At 34.4% G+C, this 20,183-nt stretch overlaps 1 protein-coding gene across 6 annotated transcripts in view; it reads right to left on the bottom strand.

Moving 5' to 3' along the window:
- Positions 1-20,183, bottom strand: part of Vps54 (VPS54 subunit of GARP complex) — an 89,601-nt gene extending 69,418 nt beyond the window's left edge. For all 6 annotated transcript variants that reach the window (XR_011704349.1, XM_071601641.1, XM_071601639.1 and 3 more), the window contains exons 1-2: positions 20,093-20,183; positions 1,075-1,230 (exon numbers count right to left, since the gene is read on the bottom strand). Coding sequence is in view for 5 of the 6 variants with exons in the window: in XM_071601641.1 (XP_071457742.1) it covers positions 1,075-1,210 (136 nt within the window). In the remaining variant the exon portion in view is untranslated. The remainder of the gene's footprint in view (positions 1-1,074; positions 1,231-20,092) is intronic.

Genomic DNA, 20,183 nt, shown 5'->3' on the forward strand with positions numbered 1-20,183 from the left:
TTTTCTTTATAAGGTATAACACAGCCTGATTGTCTTTATGAACACTAGACAGCACTATGGTATTTGCCTGGGGGCTGATTTAACAGCAAAATCACCAAGAGAAAGCACAAAAATGCAAAACATTAAATATTGTTCTGTGTGTCCAGGCAGCTCAAATTTCTCTTTTTTTTTACCCCAACCCCAAGTATTGGGGATTGAACCTAGAGACTTGCACATGCTAGGCAAGTGCTCTACCAATGAGCTACAACCCCAAGTCTTTTTATTTTGAGACAAGGTCTCATTAAGTTGCCCAGGCTGGCCTCAAACTTGTGATCCTCCTGCCTCAGCCTCCCAAGTGCTGGGATTACAGGATTACAGGTGTGTACTACTATTGTCTAGCTTCAAATTTTTCAAAGCTCTCTGCACAAGTCTGCAAAAGACCTCAAAAGTATAACTAGTATTGATTTGGGGTTTACAGATAAATTTCAGGGAGCAGAATATACAAATACAGAATCTGCAAGTAAGGAGGACAGATTGTACTGTTTTAACTAAACAACTTTCAGTCTAAACCTTCATTTTTTAACACTTTTTCAACTTATATAGGTAACTTATTTTATGGCACTTCAAGAAAAGAACTATAATCCAATTTCATTATTAACTTATTTCCAAATTATTCATCTATCTATATTACATTTACTTTTAGTTATAGATAGACACAATGTCTTTTATTTATTTATTTTTATGTGGTGCTGAGGATCAAACCCAGGGCCTCATGCATGCAAAGCAAGCACTCTACCACTGAGCTACAACCAACCCCAGCCCTATCTGTATTTTTAACATTAAAAATTTACTCTTTTGGGTTGGGGTTGTGGCTCAATGGCAGAGCACTTGCCTTGAATGCGTGAGGCCCTGGGTTCAATCCTCAGTGCTACATAAAAATAAATGGGACAAAATATTGTGTCCATGTTTAACTAAAAAATTATTTTTTAAAAAATTTACTCTTTCAGGGTAAGTTTAGGAAATATGACTGCTAATTTAAAGATAATACAAATTATCAGTAAAAAATCCTCAAAGAGGAAAAATAAAAAGCATTACCTGTGGGTTCCTTGGGACATACATCTGGCAGTGACTGCACAGGTCGAATGTGTTTTGTTGGATCTACCTCTTTTTTAAAGAAAACATCACTGCTGCTTCCTTGAGGCACTGGTGAAGAACTGTGGCTTGAAGCCATTGCATAAAATCACCACTCAACTAAAAATGAGTAAGAAACAAATAATAATTGAGACTTTATACAAACCAAAATCTGTTATTATGCATATAATAAGTTTTCTTTCAAATACAGAAACTTTTTCAAAATCCCTCAAAGTCTATATAAGCATGCAGTTTGCATATAGTGAAAGTTGTTCATAATATTTAGTTTGCTAAGGTATTAGTCCTTGTTTGAAAAAAAAAATTCTCACAAGTAAAACTTCCTTAGTCTTTTATCCAAATTCAAATTTACACCAATTCTATACCCAATAATATCAAAGATGAAAACACTCCATTAAGTATACAGTAATGATACATTACAGCAAAATGGTTAAGTACTTTTTAAAATATATATATATTTTTAGTTGTATATATACCTTTATTTTATTTATTTTTCTGTGGTGCTCAGGAAAAAATCCAGCATCTTGCACATGCTAGGGAAGTGCTCTACTGCTGAACCACAACCCTAGCTCATACATTTTTTTTTAAGTACTATTCTTTTTTCTTTTTTGAACGGAGGATTGAACCCAGTGGCTCTCAACCACCAAGCCATGTCCCCAGACTTATTTATTTATTTATTTGAGATAGGGCCTTGTTAAACTGCTGAGACTGCTCTGTATTTGTCATCCTCCTGCCTTAGCCGCCTGAGACACTGGGACTGGGATTTTAGGCATGTGCCACCACACCTAGCTCAGTGCCTAAGTTTTTGAAGTCTGCCTACCTGGGTTCATATCATTCACCAACAGGATAACCAGGAGAAATTTGACTTAACCCTTGTGTGCCTTTCCTCATCTGTGAAATGGAGGGGGAAAAGATTCCATCTCATAAACATCTTGTCAAGAAATATGGGAATGGGGGGGCTGGTGATACGCCTAAGTTGGTAGAGTGCTTGCCTCTCATGTACAAGGCCCTGGGTTCAATCCCCAGCACCTAAATAAATAAATAAATAAGAAATGTGGGAATGGGTGTATAAAAAGCACTTAAAGGGGGCTGGGAATATAGCTCAGTTGGTAGAGTGCTTATCTTGCATGCACAAGGCCCTGGGTTTAATCCCCAGCACAGCAAAAAATAAAAATATTAAAATAATACATGCCTCAAAGTTAGTGTTCACAGATGTTGGTAATTACCATTATAATTACTTTTACTATGTGACTGCCATAAAGTAATATAATGATTATAAAATCATTAGTAATTAAATTATAAAGGAAAGGTAGCATTCTTCAAGGAGCTTACAATTGTATGAAGAAACCAAAATAAATATGTAAACTCATGTTTTATCTACACAAAAGTAAATTATGTTTATTTTTTAAAATAAGTTCTGAAAGAACTTGTAGGGCAAAACAACAAAATATAGGCCAGAGTCAGACTTTATAAATGAAGCAATACTGCAACTGGATAGTGAAGACACTGTATTATTTTATTATTTTCTATGAAATGTTTAGAGATTGGTATAGCAAGGCCCAGAAATATAATGTGCTTTAACAAGGAAGGAAGGAAGGAAGGAAGGGAGGAAAGGGAGGGGAGGGGAGGGAGGAAGAAGGAAAGGAGGGAGGGCAGAAGGAAGGGAGGGAGGGAAGGAAGGAAGGGAGGGAAGGAAGGAAGGAAGGGAGGGAGGGAGGGAGGAAAGAAGAGAGGGAAGAAAGGAGGGAGGGTGGGCAGGCCAAGTTAGAATATCTGGTGAACAGAAAAAAGTAGGAAATAAGAAGTAGATACAAGTCAGGTACAGCACATGACAAATAGCTCATCTACTTTTTTTTTTTTTTTGCATTTAAAAATTTTTTTTAGTTGTAGACTGACATAATACCTTTATTTTATTATTTTTATGTGATGCTGAGGATTGAACCCAGTGTTTCATTGTGCTAGGAAAGCGCTCTACCACTAAGCCACAACCCCAGCCCCTCAACTACTCTTAACTTTCCTCTAGATTGCTAAAAAATTATGTTTCTCAGACTTCCTTGCATATCTACCTCAGTACTTTCAATGCAAGAAAATAATCAACCATTCATTCTGACTATATAAAAACAGTCTGCTAAGAAAATGCAGAGACTATGGAATCTGTGAAAATAACAAGACAAAGCTAATTTGTTAGCTTTGACTGAATCCTGGTTCAAAAAGAACAAACTAGCTTTAATCCATTCTTGGGATAACTGGAAAATCTTGAATATGGACTGGATGTTAGATATTTTGAAATTATTTTTAGAGTATTAATGGTGTTGAGACTACAGGAAATGTCCTTATGCTTAGCACAAGATTAATGAAGTATTTTAGAGTGAGAGTGATGTCATTATCTGCAACTTACTTTCAAACAATTCAGCAAAAATACAGATAAAGCAAACATGACAAAATGTTTAAAAGTCTAAGTGAAATGTATATGAATATTGCACATCCTATGCTTTCGCTTTTCTATAGGTTTGAAATTTTTCACAGTAAAATTTGAGGGAAAAGGTATTTTACACGTTTGTCAAATATTAAATAGTACAAAATATAACAAAAGCATGTTCCATTTATAACTGCTTTAATCTACCTCAAGATGGCATGATATACAACTTCAAATGTAGAAAAACTTAACAGAGTTCAATCAAATTTTTATGTTGCAGAACAATAATACTACATATAGAAATTGGGATTCCTGATAAAAGTCTGATTTAAAAAAAAAAAAAAAGCTAAGATTTATCACAGGCATTACCCAAATAGTATGCAAAAATTTCTTCACTTACTTCTACATTGTAAAAGTTACTGTTTACAAAGAATATCAATACAAAACTACTTATAGTCAACTCTGGATTTCCCATGAGATTATTTATTATAGGCAAAGTCTTTTTTTTTTCTTTTTTTGTCTACTATTTTCAATCTACACAAAACATCTTACTAGAGTGATTAACATTACAGATATATTAACTAATCATTTCCCTCCTCCTATGTATCATAAGGAGTAACCTACTTTAAAATCTACCATGCTTCTGTCATACTGAATTGTTTGAAAGTAAGTTGCAGATAATGACATCACCCTCACTCTAAAATACTTCATTAATCTTGTGCTAAGCATAAGGACATTTCCTGTATCCTAACTGGTGTCTCTGCTCCCAGTCTAAATAATTTTGCAGTGCTGCAGGCTGAACCCACAACCTTGTGTAGACTAGGCAAACTGTCTACCACTGAGCTATGTTCCCAGTCCCTCAAAAATCTTTAATGATTATTTATTACCTCCCAGACAAATCTCAAACTTTGTAAGCTGGTATTTGCAGTTTTTACAATCTATTACTCATCTTCCTTTTTAGGCTTATTTCCTATTATCTGTGGATAATCTCTACTTTAGACAGAATGGTCTAATTGTCCTTCTAATTTATCATGCTATCCTAGATGACTTGTCCTAGAATGTTTATATCATCTTCCTAATACCTATTCTCCCTTTAAAAGTCATTTTAAATTGTTTCATTTCTAGATTTTATAGCTTAACAAATGTACCCCATATTTGAAAATATTAACCAAAATAATCCCAAAATTACTTTTAAGAGTGAAAAATCTGAAACAAACTTTTAAATAAGAATGGTTAATAAGACAGATCCGGGGGTTTCTAGTACTGTTGATAACTGCTAGTCTTGGCTATACGTAGGCATTACTTGGTGCAAAAAGCCTGAGTAGCGTGTGCATTAATGAATTGGTAGAGGCTGCTTATGTTTAATTTGTTAATTGCCTCAGGATATCTTTTTTAAAATAAGCTGTTATAAGAGAACAGAAGGGAAATCTGCTACCTAATATATACAGAGTGTGAACCTCATAGGGGACTTCCGACATAGCCTCATGTAAGGAGAAGAATAAAGGAAAGGAGTGGTTAAGGGCATCTAGGAATTTACTCCCATAAGAAAGGAATTGGCTGACCTTGGGCCAGTGGGTTTTTAGCTGAATTTTACCTGCCTTTCTCACCCAGTAAATCAATCCCTGTACTTGTTTTCCTCTTTGAACAAGTCTTGGTTACCTAATTCTGCTTTATTGTAACTTTAAAAATGAAAGTTTTTGCTCTAAATTCATGGCAGGTACCTTACTCTTTGCTTGAATAAAATCATTCCATATCAGACTTGCCTTTGGTTTACTATAGATAAATAGGCTTTAAGGTGGTTTTTGGTTTTTTGTGTATTAATATATTTTGCATGTTTAAACATGTGTTTAAGTATAATTTTAAAATTTTAAATAGAATTGCAGGGTATTTAATTACGTAAAAATGTTTATGATGTACTGTTAAGAAGAAAGTTTTCAAATTAACAAAGTATGATCCCAATTTTCTAACTTAATATATACACATACTTGCAAAAACACTGTAGGGTATTAACAACAATATTAATAGTAGTTGAGTTCAAAGGACAGAACTAAAGGCATTTTAAATTTTTGCTAGCCTGTGCTTTCCTAAATTTTTCAAATGTTCTCCTAGAAAGTGAATTACTTTGTTAATCAGAAATAATATGTAAAAAGCACTAATATTATTAGCTTCAGCCTTATACCTACCTCTACCATGAATCTTTTTGTTTTTCTCACCTACAGAGAACTAGCCTTCCTTTGAACTTGGAATGCTGATTATCTGTATCAGTAGTCTACAAACATTTTGATCATATACCCATCAGCTTAAAAACTTTAAGCAAAAATATTTAAGCAAATACATTTATATATTATACAGGGTACCACTATGTTATTACATTATGTACAATATAAAACTAAGCTAAATGTAAATCGAAAAGATGAGAAAGAAGACTTTTAAAAATATTTTTATTAGTTAATGTATAAAATCTTTCTATTCTCATTTTAATTGAGAACAGTGTGACCTGCTATGCCGTGTCAAAAATCTTCATACTTTATGAAAGTGATTCAGATATATGGTTCTCAGTTCCATTTATTTTAATGCCTGGGTTTAAAGCCTGCTGTAGGTAAAAAGAGTATCACACACATGTATATGAAACCAAATGGAAAAAATACAACACCACATCACTGCTTTTTTTTTTTTTTTAAATTTTTTTTAGTTGTAGATGGACACAATACCTTTATTTTATTTTTATGTGGTGCTGAGGATCAAACCCATGTCCCACAGTGCGAGGTGAACTCTACCACTGAGCTAAAACCCCAGCCCATCACTGATTACAATTTCTAAACCCATCATCTGGAGGATTTTTAATAGATTAGAAAATTTTGTTTGTTTTATTTTTAAAAGTTCATATTTTTAGGAACAAAATCACATGATTATTTCCAAACATCCATTTTCAAAATACATTCACAGCATAGTGCCTTTAGAAAATTAACTATTTTCTCACTCATTGTTTAAATTAAACTGGGCATAATGGCACAACTCTCCAAGTATGGAGAGACTAAGATGGGAGGATCACCTGAGCTCAGGAGTTTGGGGAAAGCCTCGACAACATAGTGAGATCCTATTTCTTAAAAAAGTAAATAAAACATAAAATGCTTGGAAGGAACAGAGTAAGTGCACTGTTCTTTGTTTACCCATTTCTTTGGCTAAATTCTATTGTTAGTCCACATGTTGTCTCTCAAAAGATCAGAAAATTTGGAACTTTTTTTTAAAATATTTTTTTAGTTGTAGTTGGACACAATACCTTTATTTTATTTATTCATTTTTATGTGGTGCTGAGGATCGAACCCAGGGCCTCGAATGCGTGAGCACTCTACCGCTGAGCCACAACTCCAGCCCTTAGAACATTTTTTATTGCTGCTAAAAAACAAATCTAGGGCTCTACTACTTTGGCTCAGTGGTAGAGTGCTTGCCTACACATGTGAGGCACTGGGTTCGATCCTCAGCACCACATAAAAATAATTAAATAAAATAAATTTTATTTAATAAAATAACTATAACTAAAAAATGTTTTTAAAAAGTCCAACCACACAGCAAAATTAGACAACTATTAAGAACTAACATATATAGCTACTGAAGCCTATAGGTAGGAAGAAAACCTAGCTTTGCACTTTATTTACTTGTACTCCTATTATTAGTAATACCTTTCATTCAAGTTTTCCCTTTAGTTAAAACTAGATAACAAAATCTGTAAGCCCACTTAACTACTCATGGATACTATGTTACATCACAAGGATGAACTAAATGAAGGATACCACTGTTACTCCCTTTGTGGGTGGACATATGGACTGACTGGATATGCTGATATGAATCCTTAGAGCAAATATTTGTGAAGGTTAAGCTTAAACTGGGTAATACCTTACAAATAAGTTTGGACTTTATCTACAAGATTGTGATAATTCGTTATATACTTTAAAATTTTGGTGCCAAATACATCATTCTGGGAGTGTATTAATAACAGAATAGGACCAAATACAGAACCTAAAAAGACTCCAATAACATTTCTGAAGAAAGAAATGAAAGAAAGATACATAAAGGACTGGAGAGGTAGCTTAGTGTTGGAATGCTTGCCTAGCATGTAGAAAGCCCCATCAAACCCCAGTACTGCAAAAAAAGAGAGAAAGGGGGTGGGGGGTAGATAAAAATCTGTGTTGTTGGAGGGGTGTAGCTCAGTGGTAGAGCAAACATATGCACAGCATGTAAAAGGCCCTGGATTCAATCCCCAGCACCAAAAAAAAAAAAAAAAAAAAAAAAAAAAAAAGTTTGTAATAGAAGAAACATTCATAAGAGTGGGAAGAAAGACAGGAGAGAAATATCCACCCAGAATGTGCAAATAAAATAATAAGGAAAGAAAAACCTCCTTCAAATTTGGCAATTAGGAAGTTATCAGTCGAATCAGAAAACAACGTCAACTCCAGTTATGAAAGCCAGACTGCAGAGGCTGGACTAGAATATAAGGTGAGGAAATTAAAATACAATGTTCAGCCATTGTTCAAGAGACTCAACCATAACATAATAAAACAGAACACATAGTACAATCTCATTTTGCTAAAAAAATTTATAACAATACAATATACAGAAAAATATACAACAAAATGTTGACAGTGGTTGTAGCTCTGCCTAGAACCAGTCTTTCCTTACTACTATTTCTAAGCATTTCTTTCCCTTCATTCCCCACAACCCAAAACACCCCACACACTATTTTCTATCACAAGCATTATAGTTTATAAATCTTTATAGTACTTTCTCAAATTAAAAGTGATTTATTTATCTGCTTGTTCCCCATTTCCCCCAATATACTGTAAACTTAATACTTACGTCGTCTACTGTCCTATACTATAGCCAACAGAGTCTAAGCATTCAATAAACTGCATGAATGTTCACAGAATGAACAAATGAATAAATACTATGGAAAGGAGGTAAGGACACAGAAGCCAATAATAATGTCTCATGTAAGTCTACATATTTTCAAAATAAAATAAAACCTATGTCTAAAATATATTTTTGTTGGTATAACATTACTTGTATTTCTAAAATTTTATTTTATGCTTTTTTAAAGCATAATATAATATACTGCTTAGGAATACTATCTATAGGTAGTTAAATCTCTGTCATTTATTAGTTGTATGACTTTTGAAAACTTTTAAACCTTCACATGTCTCAGTTTCCTCATTTGTATAATGGAACACCAGCAACATCTTTCTCATAGGAATGTTGTAAGAGTTTTAGCACATATTAGACAACAAATAATTGCAATTACTATTATTATTACAAATATGTAGGATTAACATTTGGACTATGCCAAACTTTTAAAATCAATTTTATCTTTAGGATCCTGAGCTGCCTTTTTTGGTGTGTCCCGCCCCCACCCCAACCCCCACCCCCCTGTTTTTAAGTTTGTTTGTTTAGTCCTAGTCCTGAAGAGGAAGAAAAAGGAAAACGGGAAGCAGCAAATCAATATGTGCAGACACAATTTATTATAAGAAAAGCATAGAACAGTGCCTGCACCTGTGGCAAGGAATGTGGCTGGGGATGGTGGCAGGGGTACTGAAAAGTGATGATAAAGCCAGAAAAAGAAAGGTAGAGGAAAAAAAAAAAAAGAATACCAAGCCTAGGGACTATAAGGCACCTTAGCTTTGTGCTCCATCTAGAGAAACAAAGGACTTTTGTCAGGCGACAGTGAGAAAATAAGCAAACTGACCTAGAAGAGCTAGTTGCTTCATCCTAATCCTATACCCAGTGCCCTCATCTATTGCATGAGCAGGCAGGGAAAACCAGTTGGAACTTGGTAAAACTGGAGATTGCTTCAATCCCATGACTAATTCTAATGTCCTCTGAAGATATAATCAAGAGTGCAGTGAAAATACATTATCAGTGAAAGAAAGAAGGATGATAGAGAAGGGAGCACCATAAAGACAAGAGTAAGAATTATACTAAACACTATATACTTCATAATCTCTCAATTCCATTCAGATTGGTTTGTTGGTCTTCAAAACAATCTTGGAAGAAAAGCATTTCTGAATGACCCAATCCATGAGTGACTCAACGATCTACATCAAATAGATGAAGAAATAGACTAAAGACTAACTTGGCTTCAGAACACTTAATTAGATAGTTATGAAGATAGGATTTGAATTCAGATTTTCTGATTCAAAATTCCACTCCTGTTTCTGTACCACATGGCTTCCCCAATTAAGAAAATCTAAATTATTTCACTATTGCCTTCCACTCATTAGACACCTAGTTCTTTTTCCTTCTTTCCCTCCTTATCAGATCAATTACTATTATCACTAACCTAACCTTACTATAGTAACATAACTATACTAGCATATTACTTATGTCTTCTATTAAATGACAGGAAGAATTAACATCTAACTGTGATAAAGCATTTTACAGGACTTATACTACTGAAAAAACTTTTTTTAAGGAAAAGGGTACTATATATTTTCATCAGTGTAACTTATTATACTTTCTTAGCAAAGGGATAATTATTCATCTAGAATGTGGGATAGAAGAGCTACTACAAGCCATCATCTTAGTCCTTTCAACCAAAAACATTCTGAATTCCAAATTGACTTATAAATAATCATTTATAACATGTCTGTTTGTAATGAGATAATGGAGACAAAGTGGGGAAGTTTTTTTACATTGGAGCTGGACAAAGAAAACTTATTTTAATATGATTTTGAATTTAAATTTAATAAAAAAGAAAAATCAGTACTTAACTACATTAATAATAAAAGCAAACAAAATATGGCAAACTTGACTTCCCCAAATTAGAAGGATTTAATATATGCAAAAAAAAAAAAAAATACATAATGTCCTACCAAAGGTCAATTTGATAAAAATCAGGAGGGTTTTTGTTTGTTGTCTTGTTTTTATCATAGGAAAAAAAACTCTGCCTACATCCTCTCTTTAATCTCACCTGTCTGTTTGGTTTCTTGCTGTGTGCCTACAAAAGACTTCCAATATCTCATATTCTAAGAACATTTCTATATTTTTAGAATTTTAAGAGCCAATCTCTGGTAAATGGTATAGTTAAGTTTCTTTCATACAACCTAGACATAAATAACAGTATACTTCTAAACACTATTTAGGATTTATCACTTGACAAAATCTAATAATCATAATTTTAAAGTACTTAAAAATGTTTTAATTGCATATCATATATTATTGCTCACAATGAGCTCAGTAATAAAGCTAACTGATGTGCAGATGCAAATTCACAATAAGGAGGGGAGGAAGAATAGAGGTAATTTGGACAGAGGGGAGTAAAGGGAGGGGAGGGAGCATGGGAGTAGGAACGATAGTAGAATGAATCAGATATTATTACCCTATGTGCATACATGCTTACATAACTTTACATCATGTACAACCAGATGAATGAAAAGTTATACTCCATTTATGTATGATATAGCAAAAATGCATTCTACAGTCATACATAACTAATTAGAACAAATAAAAAATATTTAAAAAGTAAAGGGCTGGGGTCTTGGCTCAGTGATAGAGCGAGTGCCTCACATGAGTGAAGCATGGGGTTTGATCCTCAGCACCACATAAAAATAAATAAATTAAATAAAGGTATTGTGTCCATCTATAACTAAAAAAATATTTTAAAAGAAAAATAATGAATTAAAAATTTAAACATAACAATCAATCTGAACTTTCAAGAAATACAAACTAATTTAGGCTGTCATATATATAAGTATTTGTATACGCATCTTGAGCATTAAAGAAGTATGTACAAAGCTAAAGGAACCCAGAAAATAAGAACAAAGTTTTAGTAATCTATTTTGCTTTTTCCTTACATCCCCATGGGACATTTAAGAGACCCTGAATCTTGTCAGAAACTGAATGCATTTGCTTCCTGAAGTTGCTTATTTACTTTTGATTTAGCAGTAACAAGGAACAGTAAGAGCTAATGTTGGCTAGAAAAATAAAAATTATAACCATTTGTAATATTAGATTTAAATATTTTTAAATGACCTATAAAATAATTGCTATTTCATATGACATCCTTATCAGGGATAAAAAATCACAAATATCCTCATTAAATAACATTTAGTTTCAAAATCTAAGTATTATTCAAAATAAAAGTATTTTTTCCCAGTACTCATTAGAAACTTATAACATAGTTATGAGTCATTGAAATTCAGGAATTCAGGGTCACCAGGTCTAACTGTGTCTAGCGTGTAAAAGTTTCAGTGAAAAACAAAAATAGCATTGATATATTACTTGTGAAATTTCTGTAAATCAAAGTAAGCCAGATTCACACTGGTATTGTGTTTTTGGTATCCTGGTCAAAGATTAACAAGTAAAATCACTCATTCAGTTAGTGAAGAATAAATACATTTCAAATATATAAACCGTTAGACAGTTACTAAAATGTCTATACAAAAGTAAAGTTAAAATCTGTATACTCTGTTCTGCTTTGAAAATAATTGCTAAAAGAAATCATGTATTAATATATTCACAAAGATAAAACAACACTTGGATTTATACAGTTTGGGAACCGCTCTACCTTTCTTCCTTTCAAAATAGAAATAATCTAGTGTTAACAGTCTATCTTTATTAATTATATATGTTTTATACCTGATCTCTAATGGGCAAGGTCTTCAAATAATCTAAGTACTCAATAAATGCTAAGTAAGAATAAATATAATGCTTTCAAGGAATTTTCATTTTAGGAAAAATAAAGCAAAATAGATAGACGCATCTGCATTAAGTCAGTAAGTGGCTCAAGAATAGAAATAAATGTTAGTTTTAAGAAAAAAGTAACAATGTTCATCAATTAGTTTGGCATCACCTCTGCATTCCTCTCCATTATTTGGGTCTTAGCTCACTTATGCCTTACTAACTTCTCTACTTAGCTTGAATCCCATGGTCAATTACTTCAACAGACTCTCTTTCAATCCTTTCACTTATCTTGAAACATTTCCCTTTCCCATTCCCCACAGTATATGTAACATGTTTACCACCTTCTTTGTGTTCCCTAGCCAACCTCCATCAATTCTATGCTCAAAAGTAACTGTTTAAAAAGAGTTTTCAGATGACCCTCCTCATATCCAAATATACCTAATTCTCATCTATACAAATAGAAGCAGAATATAGGTGTCTACTCTTTTCAGAGTTAACTGGCTGTTCTTAACCTCACATCTTCCCATTTCTTCTGGGACATTATTCTATTAATTATTCCCTGACTCTCCTATCTTCAATATCTTCATCAACCAAACAAACAACAACAACAAAAGTATCAAATTAAACTTCTTTCCTAGAACCTACTTCCTTCAGTGAGAATTCTTCATCCCCTTCATTAGCAAATCTTCATTTTCTCTATCTCTTTAGCAATGTCTTCCATCTTCAGGCCTGGTTCAGAAAAAGGTTGGTAATGGCCTGATTTCTAAACTCAATGGCCTATATTCAATTTTCATCTAACCTGACCTCAAAGCTCTCAAAAGTCAATAAAGGCAATAAACGTAGAAGGATGGAAAAGTTAGAAAACAACCATTTGTAATCCTCCAAGGTAGCACTTTATTTAAGCAAGGACCATTAGTGTATGCCAAAACCATTGGTTAAAAAGCTGTTGAGGCCTAAGAACACAGTTCAACAGTAGTGCGCTTCCCTCGCAGGTTCAAAGGCCCTGCGTTCAATCCCCAGCATTACCAAAAAGAAAATAAGGTTAGGGCACAGAATATCTACATCGCCATTAAGCATCACCCTATTATTTATTTATTAAACAATACAGAATTGTCAGGCTCCACCTATACCAAATGACCAAGTGTGCATTACCAATACAGGGGCAGCCTGATATGAAGTGCCTGTCGATACATACTATAATACAGTAGGAGGGTCATACATCATCTTTGTGGCAGTCTTGCCAGAAATGTCTCACAGAATCTAACTGTAAGGAAAGAGATCAATTCAGAATGTGGAGAATACTCTGGAACAAATGGCCTCTACTTTTCAAAGGAGGAAATTCACAAAGAGAGGGAGGCAGTGGGTCTATTTTGGCTCATAGTTTCAGCCCATGACCACTTGGCCTCATTGCTTTGGGTCTGTGGTGAGGAAGAACATCATGGCAGGACACTCATGGTGAAGTAAAGCTGCTAACTTCATGGCAGCCAGGAAGCAAAGAGAAAGATAAGAAGAAGGAGTCAGGGTCCCAACACAGCTTTCTTTCAAGGGCTCATCCCCAATGACCTACTTCCTCTGACTAGGCCTCAACTTCTAAATTTTCCACCACCTCCCAATAGCTCCATCAGCTGAGGATGAAACCTTCAACATATGAGCTCTCTTTGGGAACATTTAAGATCCAAACCATAACAAAACATGTTATCAGAAACCACAAATAATTCAATATGCCTGATAAAATTATATTCGTGGAGGATGGGATAAGTTGTGGTGAGTCATCAAGGCTAAAAAGGTAATTTGGAAAAAGAACTTAAAGGAATTTATAAATCTGTTAAAGGAATAAGGAATATGTATTTCATCAGGATGATGAAAGTTACAAATAATTTAAGCAGAAGAATGATATAATCAGATTTACCCTTTATAAAGGCCACTGACAATAGTACAGAAGATGTACCAAGACTAGAAGACCAGATAGGAAATTTGCAATCATCTAGGTGAAAGATACATTAAAATTGAACTTGAACTGAGGATAAAGCTCAGTTGGTAGAGTGCTTGCCTTATATGCACAGGGCCCTGGGTTCAATTCCCAGCAACACACACACACACACACACACAAACACAAAAAACCCTGAACTTAATGTTAGAGGAGAGGGAGAAAACTAAAATTTCAGATGTTTCTCCAGTCACAATCTCTTCGGTGTCCCACATTCCAATTTATAACTGCATATACTGGGCACTAACTACATGTTTCATAATAGATACCTAAAATTCAGGATATACAAAACTTAAAACTCATTATCTGCCGTCTTTATTTACCTTCTCCAGCTGCCAAAATTTGATATCTTCTCTAACTTAATTAACAGCAACACCATCTATGTATTTCCCAAACTAGGAACCATAGAGCCAATGTGACTCCCTCACATCTTCATATTCTTCAATTTCTCTACCAAGTCAGATTGGCCTATGGATTCTACCTCCAAACATACCACAAATCCTTCCCTTAAATCTCCATTCCAATTGCCACTACTACAATTAAGGACTTTATTTGAAGATTACTGTTGTGAGAGTATTGTACCAAAAGTTCTTTCTTGATCCTAATCTCCCTCAACTTCAAAACCATTTTCTCTAAAATTCACATTTGTTTAAGTTACTCTCATCAGGTCTAAAATCTCTGGCATAAACTCCCTTTACAATCTGCCTCCTGTTCTTCTTCAGTTTAATCAAATTGCAAATAAGTAAATAAAGATGTCTAGGGCATGAACTTTCTTGACATAATTTTTATGATTTCAAAATCATACTTCATTCACTCTATAAAAGAAATTCATAAAATATCATGCATCACCATAATATTCATACGCAAACACCTACTCTTTAAATGTCCTTTGAGTTAAAAAAGTCAACTGTTTGAATGCAAAATTATCCAAATTCACATAATTATTTTTTTCCTATGAAAATTTAATTCTATTTACTAAAATTCAATTTTTAAAGTCCATTGTATTAAGAAAAATTCTTACTAATACTACCACATGGCTTACTCTGAATATTACTGCTAATAACCTTCAAGCTACCTCCTGAAAAATCATACTGACTAGTTAGAGCTTCATCTACTTCCATACCTTACTTTTGTATGATTAAGGGAAGTTGACCAGCTAACAAAACTTTATAAGAGATTAACTTTATGTATTTTAATCAAATGAACTCAAAATGCTAAGCACAACAATGGACTACTGGATATATAGAAAAATCAAAGTAACTCTCTGCATAAAGAGATGTTGAAAATAATAGAAAAAGAAACAAACCTAGAACAGGATGAGAATTTTACAAATGATGAGTAGGCTTAAAACCCCTATTTCTTCAGTTAAGCCCTCCCATTTAAGGAACAATTATCACTGGCTACAAAATAACCTTTCAAATGCAAAAGAAGTTATCCATACTAAATGCAGACAAAAGGAATTATTCTCAAAAAAGTAAGTAATCCAAATAACTATAGCTTACTCTTGGAAAGTCTAAATTTTTTTGTAAAAAGTCAATTCCCAAAAGAAAATCTGAAATAAAATACTTATTTCAAAAACATGAAAATGTTTTCTCAAATACATAATTTGAAACAAGTTAACCCCCTGCCCCTGCACACACACTTTTTTTTTTTTGGTACTGGGGAATTAATCCAGAGGTGCTTAACCACAGCACCACATCCCCAGCTATTTTGTTAAGTTTTGAGCAGGGTCTCTCTAAATTGCTCAAGGGCTTGCTAAATTGCTGAGGCTGGCTTTGAACTTGTAGTCTTCCTGCCTCAGCCTCCTGAGTTGCTAGGATTACAGGTGTGCACCACCATGCCCAGCCAAGGTAACCCTTTCTTGATAACTTAATTTCACCATTATATTAATCAGTTATTATACTGTAAGAATGAAAATCTCAAGGGCTACTGAAGGAAGTCAGTTTATACTTGTATTAAGTCAATTTGTACTTGTATATGGTGATATACTAATTCTTCTATAAATTTATTATAGATAGATGGAAATATATACTTAGTATTTCTCTTCTTCTTAGGGCCTGTCATCAGTCATGGTTCTCGGCCTTGCTATCTCTCAATTCCCATCTTTGGCAACTTCTATATTGCTTTCTAATTTGATACTTCTGAAACAATTAACTAACACTTATGTAGTTGACATAGCATCTTAATATACATTAACTCATTTAATTCTTATAATAACCTTGTAATACAGGAATCAATACTACCATTATTTTACAGATGACAAACCATGGATCAGAAAGATCCTGACTTCTCTAAGGTCAAATGGATACTAAGTAGCAAAAATGGTCCCAACTGTCGATCATTTTTCACCACTAACTTGTTAAAAACATTAAATAGGGGGGCTGGGGATATAACTCAGTTGGTAAAGTGCTTGCCTCACATGCACGAGGCCCTGGGATCAATCCCCAGCAACACACACACACACACACACACACACACACACAAAAAAAAAAAAACATATTAAATAAGAATCAAAACTATAAGAGATTAACTTTATGTATTTTAATCAAATGAACTCAAAATGCTAAGCACAAAATGCCAATTGCCTAATGGGAAAATAAGATGAGATTCGAGTATAAAGTGTGAACTTTTCTGGATATTCATAACATATATATGTACAAGCATACATATATTAATTAATCAAAACACTTAGATAACTTCTTTCTTGGCAGTTGAAGCTGCAAGTGGACGGGTGGGGGGAATCACTCTGGCTAAAGATACACCATGTTTATTTCAAATTTTAAAAACCTATGCAACAATAACCAATAATTCAAAACTATAAATATAATTCAAATCTATGTAATATAAAGCTGCATTTTAAGGGAGGGAAAAGTATTTATCTTCAGATTTGAAGACAACTACAAAGTAAAGAATATATATATTCTTTATGTCATTAATAGACTTCTTTTTACTTTTCCCTCCCAGCAGAGTTGCTAGAAAATTTCAAGTGTTAAGTGGAGAGTATTTCTCTACCAGGTGAGGGTCATGAACACCATCTCCAGTCTTTACCAGAATCATACAAACAACAGATTTATAATAGCACTATTGACATTTTGAGTCAGACAATTCTTTGTTGTGTGGATGGGGTATGTCTTTTACTAGTGTACAATAGCTAGCAACACCCCTGGCTACATGCCAACAGTACCCTCCTCAGTTCTAACAACCAAAAATGTCCCCACACACTGTCAAAAGTCCCTTGGAAGGCTAAACTGCCCTTGAAGAACCATGTTAGGGCTCTGGATCTTTGAAAAAGGAAGACTACAATCATTTGTTAATTACAATTTTTAGAAAATAGTTCTTTTTAAAATTTGGATTTTAAAAAATGTTAACAATACAAGAAACTATCTAAATAATATATCTGCTGTGTTTAGGTAAAGCATTTCATTTACAGAGATACTTTAGTCACCCCCTTGTCCTCAAAGTTGGAAGAATGTCCAAGTTCTTTCCAAGCTCTGCTAGCAAAATGTCAAATACACATGAGAATCTAAACAATTCTAACAACCAACGTACCCCCAACCACACTCCCCATTTCTTGTTTTACAGGGCCACATTGCGGTTCTTAAGCCAGGCATCCTAGAGATTCAAGCTTCTACCTTTTAGATTTCCTAATATGGTCCCTGCCAACTATTTGTGAAGTAAGCAGGAAGAAGCAGATTAACTTTTAAGATCTTTTTCCAACTTGATATCCTAATATTCAGTGGCAAAACTCCTCCTCTAACTTTGACTTAGCCCTGGTGGACACAACTAACTCTTCAGGTCACTGAAGCCATTGATGCTTTTTTCTTTCTCCAAATTTTGTACTTATGTTAACCAAACAGTATATCTGTTGTTTACAATATCCCTTTAAATATCGGGTGACCAGTTGTTTATTCCCTGACCCAAATAAATAAAACAAGTAAATTGATTTTAAAAGCATAACTTTTCAAGAAATTTTGAGTTAATGTCATTTGTATGAAAGGCCCACATTAGGCAAATATTGAGATAAAAAGTAGATTAGTGATTGCCTAGAGCTGCAGGTAATATGAGAGAATGGGAAGTAATTGCTAATGGGTACAAGGCTTTTGGGGGTGATGAAAATCTTCTAAAATTCTATTATGGTGCTGGTCAGAGAACTCAGTAAATATGCTAAAACCCACTGAATCACATTTTACACGAGGGTATTTATGGTATGTTATTAATTATAACTCAAAAAAAAAAAGCTATTTTTAAAAAGTTATGAGCACTTGCCTACCATGTGTGAGGCCCTGGGATAAATCACCAGGACCGAAAAGGAAAAAAGAAGAAAAAGCTAAGAGCAGAAAAAAGGAATTTTAATCAACTTTTATTGATAGAAAAAGGAGTGTAATTAAAACAAATTCTGCAGTTTGCCATTTCATGGGTTATATAAGATTTGACTTCAATTCTGACATAAAAATTTAATTATTTTATCCAGAAATAAATTTTAACTTTTCAAGAAAACAATTATACGCAAATTTAATCATCTTTTCCTTTAAACTGGATGATCTTACCAGTGACAATTTCAAAAACAATGAAAAACATTTCAGAAAGTCAAACGAAGTAGTTAACAATACTTCTACAGGAACAAGATATATGAATATCAATAACAAAGCATAGTCTTTACAGTTTTATTGTGAACAGACTGGTAATGTAATAATTCTAAAATTACCAGAACATGATTTTAAATTAGCCAAATAACAATAAAATTGCAAACATCTACCAAAAACCAAAATTATCAATTACATATATTGATCTGTCTAAGCTTATCAGGAGCAATGATGATCACTATGAACCACCAATACCCATTTCTAGGAAATCAGACTCTGACTGTAGTACAAATAGAGTCAAACAAATCCCATCTGTTCTATCATAACTGCTCAGTAATCAATTAGGCTCTTAAGGTACTTGTGCTTTCCCAATTAGAACTCCCCATCAGATTAATAAAAGTGAAGGTTCATCAAGATCTACAGCTAAAGTTACAACAATATGATTATCTGTATACTACAAATAATTTAATATGATATCATTTGCCAAGTAAGCATTTACTTTTAAGACTGCCCTGGGTTTGACAAGTCAGAAGTAGAGCCAATTAGAACAATTGGCTTCAAACAATTCTTCAAAAGTGGAGCCTCTATAAAATACAAATAAATAAATAAAGCTGGCTAAAAGAGAATTTAAAACAAGAAAAATTTTTTTGCAACTCTGGTCGGCCAAAATTCTAAAAATACCATCCTGAACTCAACACATGGGCAGAGCAGTAGCTAATGATAATGGTCAGGCAAAAGTTCCCAAACGACAAGGGGAGGGCAGGGATGGCCTACCTTTGTATCATGCAGATATAGAAGGAAGCACAACGGAAGAAAACTACTGAACCAATTATTGCGAGCTTAAATTGCCTAACTGCAAAACACCGAATTATTCTTTAGGTTAGTTTTTCCCAGAGCTGGAGGGAAATTGAAAAATATTTAATAAAAATTATCCCAAAAGGCTCCAAAACGGGTTAAGGGCCCGGCTGGAAGAAGACAAGAAAAGTTTGGGGTCAGGATCCAAGAGGAGTGATGGAAGTTCCAGAGCCGGGATCCCGGCGAAGGGCGAGACCGGCGTCAGCGGCCGCCGACAGCAGAGGAGCAGAGCAGTGGGCCAGGATCCCAAAGGGAGAGTGACAAGGAAAAGAAGGTAGCGGAGAGGAGAATGGAAGCTTCGGCGCCGGTCACTTGTGACCGAAACTATGTCCGCTTCGGGCCAGGAAGGAGACAGAGGGGGTGGGGTCTCGGTCCCTCTCTCCGCAGTAGGTCGGAGTGAGCCAGGGCCCCGGAGCGCAGTGGGCAGCGGGGGACTGGCCCGACACCTACCTGCGGTTCCGGGCAGCCGCCCCAGAGAGAGGCCTAGTGCATCGCCGCCGCCTCCAGCCCTCCACGTCGCGCCGAGGCTGCTGCTCCGCGG

This window comes from Marmota flaviventris, chromosome 14, assembly GCF_047511675.1.
Source record: "Marmota flaviventris isolate mMarFla1 chromosome 14, mMarFla1.hap1, whole genome shotgun sequence".
Taxonomy (NCBI): Eukaryota; Metazoa; Chordata; class Mammalia; order Rodentia; family Sciuridae; genus Marmota; species Marmota flaviventris.